The sequence below is a fragment of the Lynx rufus genome, unplaced genomic scaffold, assembly GCF_022079265.1.
Source record: "Lynx rufus isolate CCGP_SWC_20201006 ecotype Redwood Valley unplaced genomic scaffold, mLynRuf1.p SCAF_54, whole genome shotgun sequence".
In the NCBI taxonomy this organism is placed as follows: domain Eukaryota; kingdom Metazoa; phylum Chordata; class Mammalia; order Carnivora; family Felidae; genus Lynx; species Lynx rufus.
The window spans coordinates 766,592-788,681 of record NW_025814872.1 but is presented as its reverse complement, the minus strand read 5'-3'; the positions used below and the strand labels follow the sequence as shown (position 1 = coordinate 788,681).

Here is a 22,090-nt window from a genome sequence, read left to right as displayed (position 1 = left end):
ATGTCGGGCGAGGACGGCCCGGGGGCGGGCCCCGGGGCAGCGGCGGCCGCGGCCCGCGAGCGGCGGCGGGAGCAGCTGCGGCAGTGGGGGGCGCGGGCGGGCGCCGAGCCGGGCCCCGGGGAGCGGCGCGCCCGCACCGTGCGCTTCGAGCGCGCCGCCGAGTTCCTGGCGGCCTGCGCGGGCGGCGACCTGGACGAGGCGCGCCTGATGTTGCGCGCCGCGGACCCCGGCCCCGGCGCCGAGCTCGACCCCGCCGCCCCGCCGCCCGCCCGCGCGGTGCTCGATTCCACCAACGCCGACGGCATCAGCGCCCTGCACCAGGTCAGCGCCCCCGGCCCCTCCCCGGACCTGGTCCGCCCAGGGTCCGAGCCTCCTCCAGCGCCCTCCGGGCCCTGAGTCACTCACGGTCGTCAGTCTCGGTGCGCGCCGTCCTGTGCTGCTGCCCTCTCCGACCCCCTGGCCCTTGCCACCCACCTGCAACTCCCTGTTTCCAGTCTTGAGCCTCTTCAACCGGCCCTGGTCTCTGCCGCCCTGCGCCGCCCTCAGTCTGGACCCGAGCCACTGCTGACGGCCTCGGTCTGGTCCATGCCACTGGTCCCGGTCGTTGTCACTTCGCGCTGCCTTCTCCCGACCCTGAGCACCCGTCAGTAGTCTCTGTGTCTCCTCTCCTGTGCCATCTAATGCTGCCACCTTTCCCGAGGCTGTGCACTTCTTCTAGCAATACTTCTACGTCCTCCAGCCCACTGTTTCCCCTTTCCAGGCAGGTGTCGCTTTCGCTGAGCAGCAAGCATCGTCCTGTGCAGGCACGCGCCTGCGCCTGTGGGGCTTCCTCCCCTGGCCCCTGGCCCGGACTACCTGTTTGGCTAGGGGCATATCTTCCGTGCTGCTGCTTTCCGATTAGTCCTTCTCGCCCTTAGGCAGTACCGTCTGTTGCTGTATAAGGATGCTCTTTCTTGGCTCAGGTTTTTCTAGGCTTTGTACCACCTCGTTTCCTTGTCTGGGGCACCTCCTGCTGTCTCCACCCGCAGACCGTCTTCATTCTCTTTCTGGAGGCTGTGCCTCCTATTTTCTCCACCGTAGGCCTCGTGTCAGGGACGTTTCTCGTTCTCCAGGCACCTTCTCTGCCTCCCGCCCCTTCCCTTGGCTGTGCCTGTAACCTTGCCCTTTTCCTGGGGGGCCTCAACGCACCTGCCTCTCTATCCTTGGTCGTCTTGCTCTCTCTGCCCGGATGCCTTCTCCTGGGCATCTGGCAGCTTCTCTCCTAGAGGCTGTGTGATCTGTCTGGCTCTGGGTATGTCAGCTTCCCAAGGGTACTACAGCCCTGCTGGTCTCCGTCCATAACCTGGCCCCCATGCCTTCCCAGGACTCCCTGATTGTCTCCTCCAGTGTTTGTGTGTCCCAGAACCAGGACCACCTTATGCCGCAGGACCCTCTTTGGTTCTGGATGCATTTATCTATCCTCCCACAGTGGGACCACCAGGGATAGGACTGGCCACAGAAGAGCCACCACCCTCTGTCTCATCCCTGAGACCATCTCCCTCCTTGTCTCCTGATACTGGTCCAGTCCTCAGCCCTCTCCTCTCGCCAGAACCCATAGAGTTTGGTCATTGATGGAACCAGAAAAGACCCTGTGGAAAGCTTGACTGGGGAGGCAGGGATGTTTGAAGAGGCCCACTTCTCAGGTCTCCCAGGAAGAGGAGAGGAGCAGTTCAGGAAAATCAGTATGGTCCTGGGTTCAAGTCGCAGTTCCTTAGCATTGTGGCCTCAAGTTAGCGTCCTTTCTGTCTGTGCCTCAGTTTCCTCATCTGTGCAACAGGGCTAGTAGTCGGTCCCTCCGTGGCAGGGCTCTGATGAAGGAGGGAGGTCAGATGTGTGGAAAACCCTTCAGGATGCAGCACAGGCATTCAGCTGGAGGGCTGCTGCCTGGTCTCACTGCTACCTGTCCTCTTTTTCTCTTCTCTGACCCCCAGGCCTGTCCCCTACAGAGTCCCTGGTGCTAGCGAGGATGCTTTCTACCACCCAGAGGAGGGGCCTGCTTCCCTGAGCCTTGTAAGGTGTCAGAGTGCTGGGCAAGCCCAGGGGAGAGGGGCCTCAGGCTTCTGTTTCCCTTCCTCTGCCACCGTCCAGGCCTGGGCCCTCCTGGACTTTTCCTCAGGGGCTCTTGGCCCTGCTCTCCAGGCTGAGCCCCCTTCTTTGGCATCCCCCTAGGCCTTGCCTATCAGGCTGCCTTTTCAGGTGAAATCCCTTTCCCACTCAGGCAAGCCCTTGGTAAACCCACTTTCCGGGGCTTTGCAGGAAGCCTGAAGGATTAGGGCTTTGGAGGTTCAGAGAGGGGAAGTTCCTGCCTCAGGTCACATGGCCAGCAGGCGGGCGACCTGGGGTTTGGGTCAGGTCTGTTGTGGGGTGACCAGCGCAGGGCGGTTTGCTGTAGACTGGCCTGGTTTTAGCAGTGAAAGTCCCAGGTCTCGGGCAGCCCCCGTCCCAAACAAACTGGGACAGTTGGTCACCTTGTCTGGGTGCGTCCTGGGGCTGTGGTTTCCTTTCTGAGTCCTCCCTGGAGCGGGTCCCCGGGCGACAGCCCCCTGCCCTTGTGTGTGCCCAGGAGTTCTCACACCCCGGCACCTACCTCAGGTGGGCTTGTTAACCCCACGATAAAGCTGGTGTATTCCCCCCACTCGTCAGAATTGCCTTGTGAATTAGCAGCTGGGTCTGGGGTCTGGCATAGGAGGGACTAGGGGCCGCAGTTCTCAGGTCTGAATAGGGAGGGTGGAAGCGGGGACGGAGTCTGGGTGGAGGGAGCGGCTTGGACTCCTGGTGGGGGAGGCTGCTGTTGTCTGGGTTCCTGGGTCCCTGGTGCCCAGGCCTCGGGCATCTTTCACACGGATTCCTGTGCCCAGCCAGGTCCTTGAAAGGGAAAGGCCCATCTCCCTCCTCGACCCCCCCCATCACCACGACAACCGGGTGGAAATAAACCAAGCCCAGTTCATCCCGTTCCCAGGGCACGTGTGCCCCCCCCCCCCCCAGCCTGAGTTTCCATGACTTCATGCTCTTGGCCCTCACCGCCTCCCCCCTTCTCCAGATGGCTGGGTTTTGGAGAGGTGAGGGAATTGGGGAGTTAATTTAGCCCAGGGACCCAGGAAGCCAGGCCCACCCCTTGCCTGGACCCTGCTCAGGTCCCAGCGCCCACCCGGGTTTTCATGTGCCCTGGGCTAAATCCCTTCTCTGTCCCCTTGCTGTCCCTATTCAGGCAAGGGCTGCTGTCTCCTTGAGATGGATTTCTTCCTCTGCAGTACAGAGCCTTGACAGCAGGAGGATTAGGGAAGGTCTTCCCAGGTGGAGATCCCTTGGCACAGTACCCCGTGCACAGCTTTGGGCCCCAGGGGCCAGGCCAGTCCCCTCAGGGTGGGAGTCAGGGCCATGGTCAGCATCCTGGGGAGCATCTGCTTGGCCTGAGGGAGGAGGGGGCTGCGGACCTGGTTCCTGGGCCTGAGGGAGGAGGGGCTGGGGTTCAGGATCCTGGGTCTGAGGGAGGAGGGGCTGGGGGTCAGGACTCCAGGGTCTGAGGGAGGAGGGGGCTGGGGACCTGGTTCCTGGGCCTGAGGGAGGAGGGGGCTGGGGGTCTGGACTCCTGGGTCTGAGGGAGGAGGGGGCTGGGGCCAGGACACCTGGGTCTGAGGGAGGAGGGGGCTGGGGGTCTGGACTCCTGGGTCTGAGGGAGGAGGGGGCTGGGGGCAGGACACCTGGGTCTGAGGGAGGAGGGGCTGGGGGCCTGATTCCTGGGTCTGAGGGAGGAGGGGGCTGGGGGTATGGACTCCTGGGTCTGAGGGAGGAGGGGCTGGGGGTCAGGACTCCAGGGTCTAAGGGAGGAGGGGGCTGCGGACCTGGTTCCTGGGCCTGAGGGAGGAGGGGGCTGGGGGTCTGGACTCCTGGGTCTGAGGGAGGAGGGGGCTGGGGCCAGGACACCTGGGTCTGAGGGAGGAGGGGGCTGGGGGTCTGGACTCCTGGGTCTGAGGGAGGAGGGGCTGGGGGGCCGGACTCCTGAGTCTGAGGGAGGAGGGGCTGGGGGCCTGATTCCTGGGTCTGAGGGAGGAGGGGGCTGGGGGTCTGGACTCCTGGGTCTGAGGGAGGAGGGGCTGGGGGTCAGGACTCCAGGGTCTGAGGGAGGAGGGGGCTGCGGACCTGGTTCCTGGGCCTGAGGGAGGAGGGGGCTGGGGGTCTGGACTCCTGGGTCTGAGGGAGGAGGGGGCTGGGGGCAGGACTCCTGGGTCTGAGGGAGGAGGGGCTGGGGGCAGGACTCCTGGGTCTGAGGGAGGAGGGGCTGGGAGCCTGGATCCCTGGGTCTGAGGGAGGAGGGGCTGGGAGCCTGGATCCCTGGGTCTGAGGGAGGAGGGGGCTGGGGCCGGACACCTGGGTCTGAGGGAGGAGGGGGCTGGGGGTCTGGACTCCTGGGTCTGAGGGAGGAGGGGCTGGAGGTCAGGACTCCTGGGTCTGAGGGAGGAGGGGCTGGGGGTCTGGACTCCTGGGTCTGAGGGAGGAGGGGGCTGGGGGCAGGACTCCTGGGTCTGAGGGAGGAGGGGCTGGGGGCCTGATTCCTGGGTCTGAGGGAGGAGGGGCTGGGGGCCTGATTCCTGGGTCTGAGGGAGGAGGGGGCTGAGGGCCTGGACTCCTGGTCTGAGGGAGGAGGTCCTGGGAGGTCAGGACTCCTAGTTCTGAGGAAGGAGGGGCTGGGGTTCAGGACTCCCGGGTCTGAGGGAGGAGAGGCTGGGGCTCAGGACTCCTGGGTCTGAGGGAGGAGGGGCTGGGAGCCTGGATCCCAGGGTCTGAGGGAGGAGGGGCTGGGGACCTGGTTCCTGGGCCTGAGGGAGGAGGGGGCTGGGGGTCTGGACTCCTGGGTCTGAGGGAGGAGGGGGCTGGGGCCAGGACACCTGGGTCTGAGGGTGGAGGGGCTGGGGGCCTGATTCCTGGGTCTGAGGGAGGAGGGGGCTGGGGGTCTGGACTCCTGGGTCTGAGGGAGGAGGGGCTGGGGGTCAGGACTCCAGGGTCTGAGGGAGGAGGGGGCTGCGGACCTGGTTCCTGGGCCTGAGGGAGGAGGGGCTGGGAGCCTGGATCCCTGGGTCTGAGGGAGGAGGGGGCTGGGGACCTGGTTCCTGGGCCTGAGGGAGGAGGGGGCTGGGGGTCTGGACTCCTGGGTCTGAGGGAGGAGGGGCTGGGGGCCTGATTCCTGGGTCTGAGGGAGGAGGGGCTGGGGGCCTGGCCTCTAGGGCCTAAGGGAAGAGGGCAGGGGGCTCAGAACTCCATGGTCTGAGGGAGGAGGTCTTCGTCACTGGAAGCCTTGTCCTGTTGGTGATGACTGGGGTACATCGTATCTAACATCCAGGACTTTCCACGCTGGAGAAAAGCCCCCTCCCTTTATCCAATTCGTACTTGCAAGGATCTGGGTGTCCTGTTCTCATTGGCTCCACTGAGCTCCAGATGTCCAGCTGACCTAACCTTTGGGAAGCCAAGAGGTCTTAAACGGCTGGGTAGCTGAATGGGCCTCCAGGAGCAGGGCTGGTGCCTTCTGGGGTCTGTCCCAGGGTCATCTGGTTTTTTCCCTTGAATGTCTGACTCCGTGTTCCCGGGGTCTGTCTCACGGCCCCTTGGGAGTCCTGCCTTGCTGGGCGTGCGGTGCCTGGGTGAGGTGGGGGCTGACAGCTGTGTCCCCTGCGCCCCAGGCCTGCATTGATGAGAACCTGGAGGTGGTGCGCTTCCTGGTGGAGCAGGGTGCCACGGTGAACCAGGCGGACAACGAGGGCTGGACGCCCCTGCATGTGGCCGCCTCCTGTGGTTACCTGGACATCGCCAGGTGAGGCGGGGGAGGGTAAGTGGGATCGCATGGGGACCGGAGCTCAGACCCCGCAGCCCTAACCTCCCCACCCCTCCACCGCCACCCCCAGGTACCTCCTGAGCCACGGGGCTGACATTGCCGCCGTCAACAGCGATGGGGACTTGCCCCTGGACTTGGCCGAGTCGGACGCCATGGAGGGGCTGCTGAAGGCGGAGATTGCCTACCGAGGTGGGCGCCTGGGTGCTTCCTGCGGGCACGGGGAACAGACTGCTGGGGCTCGGAGGCCAGCCCTGCTTTTCCTAGGGTTCTCTGACCCTGTCTGCTTCGGGTTCCTTACCTGCGAGGTGGGCATGCGGGTCCCCGTCCTCGGGTTGCTTGGAACATTGAGTGATCATGTAAAGTGCATGTGCCACCGCTGGGCACGGATAAGAGCCCAACCTGACGTTGACCCAAATTGTCATTTTACCCCAGGAGTGAGTGAGGAAATGAGGTGCGGGGGGCTTGTCCAGGGGTCTCTCAGGTGAGATTGTCCTCTCGGAAGTGTTCCCTGAGGGGGACTGTTCTCCCCGTGTGCACGGTCACTGAACCGCAGGGTCCTTAACATGGGGCCCAGGACCCCCGAAACTCTGTGTGTGGCCATGTTCATATTTCTAGGGAGAACGTGTATTGCTTCTAGCAAGTTCTCAGAGGAGCTCACGTCCAAACGTACTCCCCAAAGCAGCCACCTAGAACCAGCTGATGCGTGGGGTGTGCGAGGAAGGCTGTGGCCTGACTGACCTGGAGGGCACGGGCCGTGGGGTGCTGGTCTAGGTTCAGCGAGGGAGCCGCCAAGAAGGTGTGGGCACAGGGCCTGGGGGTCTGGAGGCCCCGTGGCTCGTTCAGTCAGGCTGCTGAAGAGCAGGCCCTGGGGTGCGGAAGGTGACGCCCAGATCCCCGGGCTTGGCTTGGGCAGGCTGACTGCTGGTAAGGTCAGAGAGCCGCGTGCAGGTGGACGTCTGGGGTCACGGCAAACGTGGGGGGCGGGCACTAAGGCAGAGCTGAGCTGCTTCTCTCCTCTCTGACTTCTCACCCTGAAAAACTTCAGATGTGGACAAAGGTTGGGACAGCCTTAGGGGGGCGGCCACATGACCCTCCCTGAGCTTGGCCGGTGGTTTTAGCAGCTTTGTGGAGATGTGATTCGTAGCCCGTTCGGTTCTCTTCGAAAGCGTGCGGTCCGCTGGTTTCTTAGCGTCTCACAGTGTTGTGCCTGCCTCACCTCATGGACTCAGAGGGCTTCGGTCGCACCAAAGAAACCGGAGCCCTCAACCAGCACCCCACTCCCACTCAGCCCTGAGACACCATTCATCTGCTTCCTGTCCCTACACGTTTTGGAACGTTTTGTATAAATGGGGTCACACGGTATAGATTCGTCAGTTTTCAACATTTTGGCCCATCTGCATTCGCCCTGCCTCCCCCCTCCCCCCACTGTACATAAATAGCACTCTTCCCCCACCCCCTCCCTTCCTTTTCTTTCTCCCTCCCCAGCTGCCTCCCTCTCTGTTCCCAGCCATCTCCAGAACACGAAGCAGACACTGTAACCCTGGCCCTGACGTGGGAGCCTGTGTCTCCTAGAACAAGGACACAGGATGTCACGTTGTTACTCCTCTGTGGGCATCGGGACCTTGGCCTTGGTGCTGCGCTGTTACCTGTGGCACATTGTAGTCTCCCCTCTGCGCCTCCTGTGGCCCTGCCCTGCCCTTGGTCTCCCCTTGCCCTCCTCACCCTGCCTTCTGTACACAGCGTGTCCCTCGGCCTGGACCCGCCTGCCGCTTCTCCGGGAGATTCAGGTCTGCGTTCGTGGCAGGAACTTCTTAGTGCGTTGTTCGGGAGACAGGTGCTGTCTGTCTGCCTGCCCAGTTGCTGTTAGCCTTGAACTTCACGGAGGGGCACTGGCCAGGTGGCTCTACCGTGGAGTCCGCCTCCCTTCGTGATTAAAAAGCCGTCTGTCGGGTGAGGCTTGGCGGGCCGCTTCTGTGGGAACCCGTTGCAGCCGGGCTCAGGGCCCAGCCCAAGAGGCGGTTTGTGCAGCGTGTTTGAAGCGGCCGTTTCTCACAGTAGCACAGAGGTGGAAGCAGCCCAAGTGTCCACCAGCCGAGAAATGGATGAACAATGTGTGGCATGTGCTACGATGGAATACTGTTATTCAGCCTTAAAAAGGCAAGAGGTTTGGACACGTGCTACAGTGTGAGTGAACCCTGAGGACAGTATGCTCAGTGAGAGAGTCTGGCACAAAGTGTACAAACTCTGTGTGATTCTAACTCTATGAGGAACGGGACTAAAATGGTCAAATTCATAGAAGCAGAAGGTAGAGTGGTGGGCGCAGGGGCTGGGGAGGGGGAAGCGGGGCGATGCTGTTTGATGGGGACGGGGTTTCAGTTGTGCAAGATGAAGAGTGTTCTGGAGACGGATGGTGGTGGAGGCCGTATGGCAACGTGAATATACTTAATGCCACAGAACTGCAGTTAAAAGGGGTTAAGATGGTAAATTTGATGTGTATTTTTACCACAGTTTAAAATGAAAAGGCAATTTATGGGCCATGTAACTGAAGTCCAGGAATTGCACAGACTTCAGGCATGGTTTGATCCAGGGGCACCAACTGGAAAATATCACTGTACTGAACTCTGCATTGACTTCATTCTTTAATTTTTTTTTTAATTTGTATTTATTTTTGAGAGACAGAGCGTGAGTGGGGGAGGAGCAGAGAGGGAGACAGAATCCAAAGCAGGCTTCAGACTCTCAGATGTCAGTACAGAGCCCTACGTGGGGTTCGAACCCCTTGAGCTATGAGGTCATGACCTGAGCCCCCCAGGCGCCCCTGCACGGACTTCATTCTCAGGCAGATTCTCTCAAACGGGTATGAAGCGCCGCTGCTAACAGTGCTGGCTGATTCTTCGGCTGATCTAGGACTAGAGTTCCTCAGCCACCTGAGCGCCACCCTCCGCCTGAGCCAGCCCTAGCTGGGGCGACAGGGATGGGTGGTCAGGCCAGGCGATGTGGCCGCCCATCCGCGCTGTAGAGCTGCCCCCAGCCCAGCTGCAGGACGGGCCGCAGGGACACAGAACTGGGCGGGAAGGGGGCATCTAGCGGTTCTGCTGCTAGGCCACCGGACGGAGGCCCTCCCGCCCTCGGACAGGAATCTTCATGGGGGCGGGGGCGGTTGTTGGCCGCGGGAGAGGCTGGGGGCTCCAGCAGAGGAGGTTGGGTAAATCACTAATCTGTAGGTGGGCTGGCAGCTTCTGTGAAGGACGAGACTTTGTGGGAGGTGCTGTCACGCTGCAGCCGGCCCGGGGTCGGGGCCCCTGCGACCGCCCTCCCCAGCACAGCCAGGGGCCCTGTGTCCGTGGTGGGCGTGGCCGCGTTCCAATAAAGCTTTATTCACAAACACGGGGGGGGGGGGGGGGCCTTCCGGAACAGGCAAAGCTTAATGACAGGAAGTAGACTGATGGTTGCCAGGGGCTGGGGAGGGAGGTACAGGGAATGCCTGCTTAATGGGTATGAGGTATTGTGTTTTACCATCAGTAGAACAAAAGGCAAAAACCAGACAGGTTTGCCAACCCTGATGGAGAGCTCCATCAACAAACGCAAATCTCGGCAAAAAGCAGAGTGCAGAAGGATGTGTGTGACCATGCCAGAGACACTAGCAGTAGTTGGAAAAAGGTCAGCAAACCCCACCCTTCGCTGCCTAAGGAAGGCACACGGATCTGTAGTAGGATTCAAGGTGATTCCCTTTAAGGAAGTTGTGTGCGGCGGTGGGGGGGAGGGTGTCCCTGAGTCCCCAGCACTGTCCCGGCCTCTCCGCCCCAAGCTGGGCCCACCAGGTGGGCTCCGACCAGCCAAACATTCCTTGGGCAGCTGCCAGACGCAGCCAGAGGTGATCCCGCAGCCAGAGGTGATCCCGTTGGAGTTTAGTCGCGCATTCCCTGGGTGCCAGCAGGTGGCGCAGACGCGCAGCCGGTTCCGGGCCGCTTGCCCTCTGGGACCCCCGGGGCAGGCTTAGGGCAGACTTTCCCGTGTGTGTAGTGAGGGTGCAACAGGACGCAGCGTCACGAAAGCAAGATGAGATGGGTGGGGGGCACACAGGGGGTTTTTGCGGCCTCTGTCCTAAGTTTTTAAGCCCAAGTGGTGGCGCTACGGGGGTCCTCTGCCCGTGCTGCCCAGCGGAAAGCCAGTGTCAGCCACAGCGTAATGGAACATTTTTAAGTGGGTGCACTTAAAAGAGTAAGAAGAAGCAGGTGAGATTAACTTAGTAACGTATTTTACTTAACCGAGTGTGCCCAAGACATTATCATGTCAACATTAATCAACATAAAGAAAACCATTCATGGGTTGCTGTGCGCTCTTGTATTTTAAGTTTATTAATTTTGAGGGAGAGAGAGTGCACTCACGTGGGGGAGGGGCAGAGAGAGAGGGGGAGAGAGAATCCAGGCAGGCTCCACTCTGTCAGCACAGAGCCCCAGCTGGGGCTCGGATTCACGAACCGTGAGATCATGACCTGGGCTGACATCAAGAGTTGGGTGCTCAGCCGACTGAGCCACCCAGGCACCCCGTGCCGCACACTTTTTCCCGCCCACACATCAAAATCCAGCGTGTATTTGTGTTCATGACACGCTTCGGTTTGGAGCAGCTACGGTTCAGGCGCTCAGTAGCTGCACGTGGCCGACAGCTATGGGGCAGGACGGCTCAGCTCCAAGCCAGCGCTTTGGTGTGAGAAATCTCACAGTTGGAACAGCAACAGACCCCAATAAACTTTCCAGGAGAGAGATCGAACGTTGGCTGGAAGAGACCCTTTCTGACTCCTGTCTCAATAGGGGGCAGGCAACGTACAGATTCTCGGTGATGGTCACCAGATACTAATACAGCCTCAGCAAGGCTGCCTGTTCTGATCCAAAATCCACTTACACGTGAAGTCCTAAGTTGCCCTTGGCATCCCAAATGCAGAACAGCTTTGCAGGAAACTGAAAGATGTGCAGAAACTGACCGACGAGGCCGCGTGCTTGGCTCTCTTCTGATGGCTCTAGGTGACGGCACAGCTGTGAACAGGGATCCGCACCTGGCTAGGAAAAGAGGCTGTTGCCCCAGTAATGCGGCCCCTTGGTCTGGTGGCCCTTTGCCTGGTTTATCCTACTCAGGGTGATAGAAAGGGTCCCGACAGAGTGCGTGAAGACGTGGGCTCAGGATTTTACTGGTGGTGCTAGGGAGGGTTTGACGTAATCAGGTGCTGGGTTTATACTTAAGAGTAACGATAAAGGTGATACTTAGGTTGAAATGGGAGACGGGCCTGCGATCCCCGTTCTCCCAGCAGTGCCTCGGAGGCCCCGTTGGGAAGTCCGGGTCCCCTGAGTCCCAGAGGAGCATGTGGAACGAGGGGGACCCCGTGCCTCCTGGGGCTCCGGGTGTGAGTCCTACCACTGCCCCTTCTCGTCTTCCCAGGTGTGGACGTGGAGGCGGCCAAACGGGCCGAGGAGGAACTGCTGCTTCGTGACACGAGATGCTGGCTGAACGGGGGCGCGATGCCCGAGGCCCGGCACCCCCGCACGGGGGCCTCTGCCCTGCACGTGGCAGCCGCTAAGGGCTACATCGAAGTGATGAGGTGAGCGGGGCTGGTGTCCCCACTCTTCCCTGCTCTTTGTGCTGGGCTGATCTGTTCCTTCTCGCTGTCTTCCACCTTCCTGTGGGTTTTTTATGTATGTGGATGGAGTATTTGTCTCTAAATACAGCCTTGGCCTTGTCCATGAGTCCCGATGTGTAGGCTTTTCGTTGTCCGTAAGTTTAAAACATTTTCCGGCTTGTAATATCTCTTCTTTGGCCTCTGGATTATTTAGAAGGATGTCCTTAATTTCAGATGCGTGGGATTTTTCCAGTCATTGTTTCGATGCCCATTTCCTGCCTTGATGGCACTGTGGTCAGAGAATCCATACGCTTCCATCGGATTTTCGGAATTCTCTGAGGTTTGCTTTATACCCCGGTATGTGTCAGCTGGAAAAGAACCATGCTGTGAAGTACAGCGTTCCGTGTAGGTTATCAGATCACCTTTGTAGTCACGCTATTTCAGCCTTCTATGTTCTTAGTGGGTTTTTTTCTCTCTGCCTACTCTGTCAGTTACTGTGAGAGACATACTTTTTTTTTGTTTTTGTTGTTAAGATTTTATGTGTAAGTAATTTCTACACCCAACGCAGGGCTTGAATTTGCAACCCTGAGATCAAGAGTCACATGCTCCACTGAGTGGGCCAGCCGGGTGCCCCTGAAATTTCCTACGATGCTTGTGGATTTTGCCTGTTTACCCTTGTAGTGCCCGTGGTGTTTATTTCTGTATTTGAAGGCCAGGTTATCTAGCGCATATGTATTTTAAATCGCTACAGCATGTGTTCCCTTGCTGCCGTCCGTGTTTGGCTGCCTCACCCTCTTATGTTGGGGTGGTTGGTTCCCATTCTCATCCTCAGATTCTCTCCTCTCTGAGTCCTCTCTCTTTGTGATTTATCCTTTATTTTCAGTCTGGAAGTGGAGTAGAGATGAATCCCTCAGCTCTGCTCACCTCTGTGTTGGGTTTTTAGGCAGGTTTTCCAGTGAGGTGCTAGAGATGGCCCCTGGTGGCTCCAGGCTCATGACCTAGTTGCTTGCCTGCTGTGAAAGTAGAATGCCTCGCCCCCATTCTTGTAGCAAAAGTCCTGGCCTGATGCTCACTGGGCCGCCTTGGGCACCTGCCCATCCCAGAGCTAATCCCAGTGGCAAGGGGCCTGGGATGTAAATGGTCAGGCCCAGTCATGTGCCCAGCCCTGTCCTCTTCTGCCCGTGGCTTCCACCGCTGAGTCTCAGGTGGCTGCTTCGCCTCCTGCCGTTGCATCTGCATCCCACACAGCCCGGAGGAGGAGAGGACAAAAGGAACAAATGTTGATTCCCTTTATTTTTACTTGATTATTTTTTAAAGTTTATTATTTTGAGAGAGAGGAAGAAAGAGAGAGAATCCCAAGCAGGCTCTGCACTGTTGAGCTCACGGACTGCGAGGTCCTGACCTGGGCTGAAATAAAGAGTCAGACGCTTAACTGAGCCACCCAGATGCCCCGTTGACTCCTTTTAAAAGAACAATTCTGAAGTGACCCGCACGCTGAACACTGATGTCCCATTTGCCAGACCACCTGGCGTTTTCTTGGCGTTTCCACCATCCCAGTTACTCGCCTGCCCGGGGCTCCCACCAGGGAGCCCGGGAGATCCCTCTTGAGCCAGGTGACAGCGTGTCCAGCTGAGAGTTGGGCATGGTTACTAAGTGGGGGGAGAGTCGGGGTCTGGGGTTGGCTCACTGTCTGGCACAGGAACGAAGTGCTTTGGCCGCGGGAAGGCTCAGCGACTCCCATTTTATCACCGCCCTCAGGACGGCTGCGTTTGTAGGAGGATGTAACCAACGTTCCCCTCATCACCGACGAAGGGCAGGGTAGAGGCCCAGAGAGGTGGCGCTGGGCACTTACTTACCGAGCACCTGCCGAAGGCCGGGCCGTCTTTTAGGTCCGGGGCGGCTGGCACACGAGACGTGTCTGGGCCCACGTGCAGCCCCCAGCCTCGCCGGGGAGGCAGACAAGTGACCAGGGCAGCAGACCACGTGACGTGGGCCTGAGTGCACACTGGTGACCGGGGAGGGGTGTGCCCGTTCGTTGTAAGGTGCTGAGCAGTATCCCTGGGCTCTTGCCTGGAGGCCAGGAGCGCGCCCCCCCCCCACCCCCCAACTCAGGACGACCAAACATGTGCGGACATGGCCAGGTGCCCCCCCTAGTTGAGAACCGTGGGCCTAGAAAGGCATAAAGAAGGCGGTGGGAGGAGTGGGAGGGGGGCTGCATGAGCTCCGGCCTGGGGACCCCTGGGGACCATGTGCAGGCGTCCAGGTGGCTGCAGCGAGTGAGCTCTGGGGAGTGAGTGACGAGGTCAGCAGAGCCCCACAGAGGCCCTTCTATCTGAAAAGTCTCATGAACTCTGTCCACCTCCCACCTCGTATTCGCTTGTTCCCACGGGCACGGAACCCGATGCCAGTCCTGCAGAGGCAGGCTGTGTGCCGCCAGCTGTGCGTGCGGGACCCGCCTGGGCTTCTAACCCTGTCCCCCCAGATCCTGTGCTCGTCCTCCAAGCCGGGGCTCCTCGGCCTCGCCACTAGCGGGGTTTTGGACCACATCAGTCTTTGCCGTGGGGCCGTCCTCTGTGCCGTAGGGTGTTAGGAACATCCCTGGCATCCACCCCTCAGCTGTGATCTCCCGGACCGTCTCCAGACACTGCCAGATGTCACCTGGCGGGCAGCATCGCCTTGGCTGAGGGCCACCTCCCTGAGCTGGCGGGTTCCTAGAACATCACTGCCCCAGGGCTGCCCCTTCTGGGGCCTCAGCCCTTTCACAGGCTCTGGGGCTGTGCGTCCCACACCCAGGGGTGACAGTCAAGAGAGTTGCCCGGTACAAGGGGCAGGGTTCCTGAAGCCACCCACTGGGCCGGGGGAGGGGCTCCACAAAGAGGCCCTCGCCACCTGCCTGTCCCGACCGGGCCCCAGCGCGGCCAGCCGATGACGGCAGCCTCGGGCAGAACCCGCATCTCGGTCCTTGACTCCGAGCCTCCCCGCACCCAGGCTGCTCCTTCAGGCCGGCTACGACCCAGAGCTCCGGGACGGGGACGGCTGGACCCCCCTGCACGCCGCGGCCCACTGGGGCGTGGAGGACGCCTGCCGCCTGCTGGCCGAGCACGGTGGGGGCATGGACTCGCTGACCCACGCGGTGAGGGCCGGGCTGCTCGCGGGCCGGTGGGGCTGAGGGGCGGGAGGCCCCCTCCCCTCCATCGTCCTCTGCCCCTTCTCTTCCTCCGCCGCCAGGGCCAACGTCCCTGCGACCTGGCTGACGAGGAGGTGCTGAGTCTGTTGGAGGAACTGGCCCGGAAGCAGGAGGATGTGAGTCTCGGGGGCTCCCTCCCTCGCGTCGGCTCCCTGCTACCCCAGTGCCCCCTGGCAGGGGACCTGCTCCTGCCCAGCTGGCGACAGTCAGAGTCAGGAAGAGGGGTCAGGAGGAGGCTGGGCCTCATCAGCCCCGGAATGCCGCCCAGCCAGCACCGGGCCAGGCCTTGTTGCTGGAAAAAGGCAGAGTGAAGGGCTGGACGGCATGGACTCTGGGCTCTGAATCCCGGCTCTGGCATGCGTTTGCTCTGTGAGCTCGGGCTGGTCACTTAACCTCTCTGGGCCTCAGTTTCCTCACCTGTAACGTGGGGATAACGGTGTGTGCACCTTTACGAGGAGTCACGTGGAGTATCTGTTATGCTACGGGGAGTATACGTGTTACTGCGCGAGAACGTTTGGAACCCTGCTTGGCGGACTGTAAGCCGACTGGGAGCAAGAAGCATCTCCTGAGGCCTCCTGGGGGCCGGGCACTCTGCCTGGAGCTTCCAGTCAGTGGGGGGGTAGATGGACACAGATCCCTCTGTTTAAAGGTCGGTCGTGGTGACGTTGAGAGGAAAGGTCATAGTTCTGGCTGGGTGGACAGCTTCTCAGACCCAGGGCATGCGCTCGGGGTGAGGGCACAGCACGTGCAAAGGCTAGGGGGTGGGAAAATGGGTGGGGCCCGGAGGGGAGTGTGAGGCAGGGAGGCCTTGGGCGGGGGGCCCACCTGAAGGGCCTTGAACGCTAGGCTGAGGAGCAGTGTGAGGGTGAGGGTAGTGGGGCCGCCGTGGGCTTCGTGGAGGGTGAGGCAGGGCCAGCCCTCGGCGAGGAGGGAGCACAGGTATGGGTGCGCTCTCAGCCTGCGGCGGGGGAAGGCGGCTCTGCCTCTCAGGAGGGGCGGGGATGACGGGCTCGCCTGGTGGAGGAACCTCTGTGCCAAGGCTGGGCGGGCCGCCCTAGGGAGGTGGCAGGGATGACAGTGTCCCCGGTGAGCGGGGCACCCTGGGAGGGGAGGACACCGGAGCGGGGAGGCCGGGAGGCAGCCGTGAGGAGGACCCAGACGCCACACAGCCGTGTGCAGAGGCCCGCAGATCCCCCGTGTCTGCTGGGAGTGGCCCTCCCCGTGGGTGGCGCCTCCTCCACCCAGACCTGCACAGCCGTGCATGCCGGCCCCGGACGTGGGGGCTGCGGGCCGCGTGGGGCCCTCCCAGCAGCCTCCTCCGTCCCCTCCTTTGTCCCCTTGCAGCTGCGGAACCAAAAGGAAGCTTCTCAGAGCAGAAGCCAGGAGCCCCAGGTGCCTTCCAGCGGCAAACACCGAAGGTAGTGGACAGGCGCCTGGGTGGGCAGGTGGAGGGTCCCAGGGACTGGAACCCCATGCCCTCCCCTTCCCACCAGGAGCTCCGTGTGTCGTCTGAGCAGCCGAGAGAAGATTTCTCTCCAAGATCTGTCCAAGGAACGCCGGCCTGGGGGGGCAGGGGGGCCCCCCATACATGACGAGGATGAGGGAGAAGAAGGCCCCACAGGTGCGGAGCAGGGTCTGGGTTTCTGGATCTAGGAAGGAGGGGTGGGGGGTCTGGACTCCTGGGTCTAAGGGAGGTAGGGTCTGGGGGGCAGGACTCCTGGGTCTGAGGGAGGAAGGGGCTGGGGTTCAGGATCCTGGGTCTGAGGGAGGAGGCGCTGAGGGCCAGGACTCCTGGGTCTGAAGGAGGAGGGGGCTGGGAGTCTGGACTCCTGGGCCTGAGGGAGGAGGGGGCTGGGGCCTGGACTCCTGGGTCTGAGGGAGGAGGGGCTGGGGGTCTGGACTCCTGGGTCTGAGGGAGGAGGGGGCTGGGGCCTGGACTTCTGGGTCTGAGGGAGGAGGGGCTGGGGGTCTGGACTCCTGGGCCTGAGGGAGGAGGGGGCTGGGGCCTGGACTCCTGGGTCTGAGGGAGGAGGGGCTGAGGGGTCTGGACTCCTGGGTCTGAGGGAGGAGGGGCTGGCGGCCTGGACTCCTGGGTCTGAGGGAGGAGGGGCTGGGGGTCTGGACTCCTGGGCCTGAGGGAGGAGGGGGCTGGGGCCTGGACTCCTGGGTCTGAGGGAGGAGGGGCTGAGGGGTCTGGACTCCTGGGTCTGAGGGAGGAGGGGTTGGGGGCCTGATCCTGGGTCTGAGTGAGGAGGGAGCTGGGAGTCTGGACTCCTGGGTCTGAGGGAGGAAGGGCTGGGGGCCACGACTCATGGGTCTGAGGGAAGAGGGGCTGGGAGGTCTGGACTCCTGGGTCTGAGGGAGGAGGGGCTGGGAGGTCTGGACCCCTGGGCCTGAGGGAGGAGGGGCTGGGGGTCTGGACTCCTGGGTCTGAGGGAGGAGGGCTGGGGTTCTGGACTCCTGGGTCTGAGGGAGGAAGGGCTGGGGGCCACGACTCATGGGTCTGAGGGAAGAGGGGCTGGGAGGTCTGGACTCCTGGGTCTGAGGGAGGAGGGGCTGGGAGGTCTGGACCCCTGGGCCTGAGGGAGGAGGGGCTGGTTCTGAGAGGCACCTGGCGTCTCTGTTTTCCCGCACCGTAGAGCCACCCTCCACAGAATCCAGAACTCTCAACGGAGTGTCTTCTCCACCACCCGCTAGCCCTCAGAGCCCCATGGTGAGTTTGGATGCTCTAGAGGTCATACTGTTTGGGGAGGGAGGGGAGAGATGTCATGAATCTGTAGACCTCTTTTCAGGGTATGTAAGGTGAAGATGACAGTTTCCAGAATCTTCCAGAACAACTGATTGCTTTTTTTCTGGCTGCATCTGCCCAGGGGGCTGATGGGAATAGTGGTTTGTTGTGGTCCTTCTGGGGGCGACACTTGAAGTGGCCGAGAAGGATCCTTTCTCCCTGAGACCGTTCCCTTCTCCAGCCCCCAGAAGAGGCCCCCTTCTCCAGGCGCTTTGGCCTCCAGAAGACGGGAAGCTCTGGTGCCCTGGGTCCCACAGACAGGCGGGGGGCCGAGGGCGCCCCTGGGGCTGGGTTGCAGCGCTCAGCCTCGTCCTCTCGGCTGGAAGGGACCTCCCCGCAGGTGAGTGGGGTGAGGGGCGGGGGCCGGGGCCAGGCCCGCCTCGGTGAGGAGAATGTCCTCCTCTGGTCTTCTCTTCCCACAGGCTGAGGAGCCCCGCCTCGCCAGAGTTACGCCCGCCCCCTCCCGTAAGGTGCCGGAGCCCTGTGCCCTGTGAGTGCCAGCCAGGGGCCTGGGCCTTTCCGGGTGGGAGGCAGGTCGGGTCCCAACCTGGTCAGCTTGGTCCCGAGCAAGTGCTTTTGCCCTCTGGGGTCTCTGCCCCGACCGCTCTTTGCCTCAGTTTTCGTCGTGGCGCGTCAAATAAAAGCTCACAGCGAAGCTTCCACGGTCGCGGTGGCCTCCTGTTGCCTCCGTCCCCACCTCCCACCCCGTCCCTTTTGACACAGTCACACAGCTGCCCCAGGGCCTTTGCTCTGCACCACCCCCACCCCGGCTTGCCTCCTCCCTTCCTCGGGTCTATGTATGAGTGTCACCTTGTCTGTGAGGCCCTGCTCGGACCTCACGCCCATGCTGCCGCAGTGTCCGGACACGCACACCCTCCCACCTGCTGTCAGGCTCGTGCTTTCCTCCCAAGCACTTTAGCCTTCTGGCCTGTTCTGTGATGGGCTCCTCTCGCGCTTGTTGGTTCTGCGTCTCTGCCGCACACGTTTGACTCACTGGGGCAGAGATCATTCTTTTTGTTGCTCAGTGTGGCATATCCAGCACCTGCCGCGTAACTTGAGCTTGAGTAACGATATTTGCTGAATGAATGACTTTCCAGGTCTGAGATCTCCAGGCGTCCTCCCTCGGATGATCCCACTCCTCCCTCCAGAATTCCGGGGCCCGAATCCCCAGTGAAGCCAAATGTCCCTGCGGCCCCCACGGCGCCCCCAGCTGACTCCCGGGACCGGCGGAGGTAAAGAGGCTGGGGGGGACGGCGGGGGTGGGGGGAAGGAAGCCTCTTTCTCTCCAGCAGGGAGACACTGTGTTGCCCAGGAGGCCCCAGGGCCTCGGGCAGCGCTCCCAAGGGGGAGGTTGTCCCAGGGTCTGCTGGGAGTTGATGTTCTCTGGCAGAACTTCCCTTCCCTGAAAAATGTTAGCCGTGGGACGGGAACAGGACCCAAAGGAACCCTTACTGAGGTTGGGAACCTTTCACTCAGGTCCTACCAGATGCCTGTGCGGGATGAGGAGTCTGAATCTCAGCGGAAGGCTCGCTCTCGGCTCATGCGTCAGTCTCGGAGGTCCACACAGGTGTGGGGGTGGGCAGGGGGGCTGGGCTCCTCCGGGTCTGAGGGAGGGGGGCTGGGGGCAGGACTTCTGTGTCTGAGGGAGGAGGTCCTGGGGGCCAGGACTCCTGGGACTGAGGGAGGAGGGGGCTGGGGGCAGGACTTCTGGGTCTGAGGGAGGAGGGGGCTGGAGGCCTGGACTCCTGGGTCTGAGGGAGGAGGGGCTGGGGGGCAGGACTCCTGGGTCTGAGGGAGGAGGGGGCTGGGGGACTGGGCTCCTCAAGGTCTGAGGGAAGAGGGGCTGGGGGTAGGACTTCTGGGTCTGAGGGAGGAGGGGGCTGGGGGTCTGGACTCCTGGGTCTGAGGGAGGAAGGGCTGGGGGCCAGGACTCCTGGGTCTGAGGGAGGAGGGGCTGGGGGCAGGACTTCTGGGTCTGAGGGAGGAGGGGGCTGGGGGTCTGGACTCCTGGGTCTGAGGGAGGAGGGGCTGGGGGCAGGACTTCTGGGTCTGAGGGAGGAGGGGCTGGGGGGCAGGACTCCTGGGTCTGAGGGAGGAGGGGGCTGGGGGTGTGGACTCCTGGGTCTGAGGGAGGAGGGGACTGGGGGTCTGGACCTCTGGGTCTGAGGGAGGAGGGGGCTGGAGCCAGGACACCTGGGTCTGAGGGAGGAGGGGCTGGGGGCCAGGACTCCTGGGTCTGAGGGAGGAGGGCGCTGGGGGTCTGGACTCCTGGGTCTGAGGGAGGAAGGGCTGGGGGCCTGATTCCTGGGTCTGAGGGAGGAGGGGCTGGGGGCCTGATTCCTGGGTCTGAGGGAGGAGGGGCTGGGGGCCTACACTTGCATCCTGGGTGGTCTGGGCCCTGACCTCTGGGACCCCTGACTGCTCTCGCTCCCCCAGGGTGTGACCCTCACCGACCTGAAGGAAGCAGAGAAGGCAGCAGGGAAGACCCCAGAGCCAGAGACATCGAGCCTGGTGAGAGGGGTCAGGTGACCAGGCGGTGGGTGGTCCAAGATGCCCTTGCCCTCTGACCTCCCTGCCCTTCTCGGACAGGACCCCTCTCGGAGGCCCCGAGTCCCGGGGGTGGAGAACTCTGATGGCCCTGCCTTGAGAGGTGAGGTCTGGTTTCTGGGAGGTCGACCTCCTGCCCCCTGGCCTCCCCATCTCTCCCGCTGCAGTCTGTTTTCCCGAGGGGTCGGGCCTAGGGACCCTGACACCGCAGAGAGGGGCCGCTCCCCAGGTTTCTGGGCTGATTCCTGCCCCTCCCCCCCAGCAGAGGCGCCTGACGGGCAGGGTCAGGGACCACAGGCCGCCAGGGAGCACCGCAAAGTCGGCAAAGAGTGGAGGGGGCCTGCGGAGGTGAGGGGCGGGGCGAGCGCTGGGCTACGGGTGGGCCTTGGAGGTAGGGTGGTGGGCCAGACTCCCTTCCCGGCATCAGGCTGAACCCCACCTCCGCTCGCAGGGGGAGGAGGCGGAGCCGGCCGACCGCAGCCCAGAGTCCAGGTACAGGGTGGGCAGGGAAGGGTCTGGGCTCTTCTGTAGGGCCACAGGGAGCCCCGCTGACGCCCTGCCTGCCTCCACCCCAGCACTTCCGAGGGCGGCCCTTCACCTCGCAGTCAGCGGCAGCGTGACTCCCAGCCAGAATCAGACGAGCCCGACGGAGGCTTCAGGAAGGTTTGCGACACCACCCACCCTCGATCTGCCCCCGCGGTCGTCCTTTATCCACCTGCCCTGCAGCTCTCTGTCTGTGGTTGTGCTTGTGTATCCCTGCTCCCCACCCTTCCCCACGTGGGCCGGCAGGACTGACCCGCGCTCCCTGTCCGGTTCCCCCCAGCTGTACGCAGAGCTGCGCAGCGAGAACGAGCGGCTTCGTGAGGCCCTGACCGAGACCACGCTCCGCCTGGCGCAGCTCAAGGTGGAGTTGGAGCGCGCCACGCAGGTGAGATGCCCCGACCTGGGAGCCGGGTCGCAGTGGCCCGGATGGGCCTGCTCCGGGAGGGGGGGCCGGCTGGGAGGCTGGACTGCCGCCCCCTTCCCAGGCTGGGGTCCCAGTCCTGGTCTTTGTGGCTTGGCCACTTCTCTGAGCCTTGGGCTCTCTTGTCCCCAGAGGCAGGAGCGCTTTGCAGAGAGGCCCGCCCTCCTGGAGCTGGAGAGATTCGTGAGTAGGGGCAGCTGGGGTGGGGCCATGTGGGTGTCCCATGTGGGTCTGAAGAGGGTTCTCTGCCCTCTCCCCACCCTTCTCAGCCTTACTTGACCCCTAGCCCTCCCCCACCCCCAGGCCCTGGGCCTCACCCCTCCTGTTTATGCCAGGAGTGCAGGGCCCTGGAGAGGAAGGCTGCCGAGCTGGAGGAGGAGCTGAAGGTGAGCCTAAGGGGGCACTGTGGACGGGTTCTAGGCAGACCCCGGGTGACCCGGGGCCACCCCGCTGACCTCCCCATCCCATCCCCCAGGCCCTGTCCGATCTCCGGGCTGACAACCAGAGGCTCAAGGATGAGAACGCAGCCCTGATCCGCGTCATCAGCAAACTTTCTAAGTGACTCTGGCGGAGGACCTTTCCCCGTACCCGTATTTATACAGCTGCTTCTGCCACACGCACCCCTTCCCCTGTGTGAGCACGAGTGACAGGGCTCCCAGGGGGTCTCTGAGAAGCCATAGCCTCCCTTCGGGGCCTCCAGACTGGGAGGGGAGCAGAATCCCCAGGAGCCGAGGGGGGCCACCCGAGGCCAGGATGGAGGTCAGAGGCCGAGCCAGGTAGGGGGACGTGGTTGAGGGGGGCCCGGGACCGGAGGTGGGACCACGGAGGAACCGCGGACCAGGAAGTGCCAGGACCGGAGTGGCCACCCGGAGGTCCCCCCCTCACGTGTGATGCCACCCCAGTCACCCCTCCCGCTCCTGAACAGGGATCCGAGAATGTGCCAAGAGTCCCGCCAGCCTGGGCCAGGTGGGCCTCTGTATAGGGCCCGTGTGCAATAGGGAGGGATCTCTATTTTTTGCTGCCCCCGTCCCGCCCACTGTCAGGGGCAGGGGGAGAAGATATTTTCGAGACAAAGCACAGGCACCACAAATAAAAGTCGTGAAGTTGCCACTCAGTGACCGTGTCCCCGG

General features: G+C 62.4%; 1 protein-coding gene across 4 annotated transcripts; it reads left to right on the top strand.

Annotated features, from left to right (window-relative positions):
- PPP1R12C (protein phosphatase 1 regulatory subunit 12C) lies at nt 1-22,074 on the top strand. 4 transcript variants are annotated; one of them, XM_047100895.1, is made up of 22 exons: nt 1-321; nt 5,715-5,845; nt 5,937-6,055; nt 11,297-11,456; nt 14,463-14,607; nt 14,703-14,777; nt 16,006-16,079; nt 16,155-16,282; nt 17,301-17,374; nt 17,631-17,789; nt 17,872-17,939; nt 18,547-18,681; nt 18,926-19,016; nt 19,886-19,960; nt 20,039-20,099; nt 20,262-20,344; nt 20,448-20,488; nt 20,572-20,659; nt 20,820-20,924; nt 21,093-21,143; nt 21,296-21,346; nt 21,436-22,074. In XM_047100895.1, the coding sequence occupies exons 1-22, from the start codon at nt 1-3 to the stop codon at nt 21,520-21,522; spliced, it is 2,322 nt and encodes a 773-aa protein (XP_046956851.1). In that variant the 3' UTR covers nt 21,523-22,074. The 4 variants fall into 4 exon arrangements, 3 of the variants coding, with proteins under 3 accessions (XP_046956851.1, XP_046956850.1, XP_046956852.1); XM_047100894.1 differs by having other exon boundaries at nt 20,259-20,344; XM_047100896.1 differs by having other exon boundaries at nt 20,259-20,344; nt 21,264-21,346; nt 21,436-21,529.
- The last annotated feature ends 16 nt before the right edge of the window (nt 22,075-22,090 follow it).

Excerpts from the sequence above, each read along its gene's own strand:
- PPP1R12C (XM_047100894.1), top strand. The coding sequence starts at position 1 with ATGTCGGGCGAGGACGGCCCGGGGGCGGGCCCCGGGGCAGCGGCGGCC. Across the intron at positions 322-5,714 it reads GCATCAGCGCCCTGCACCAG|GCCTGCATTGATGAGAACCT; the intron begins GTCAGCGCCCCC and ends CCTGCGCCCCAG. Across the intron at positions 20,489-20,571 it reads GACCGCAGCCCAGAGTCCAG|CACTTCCGAGGGCGGCCCTT; the intron begins GTACAGGGTGGG and ends CCTCCACCCCAG.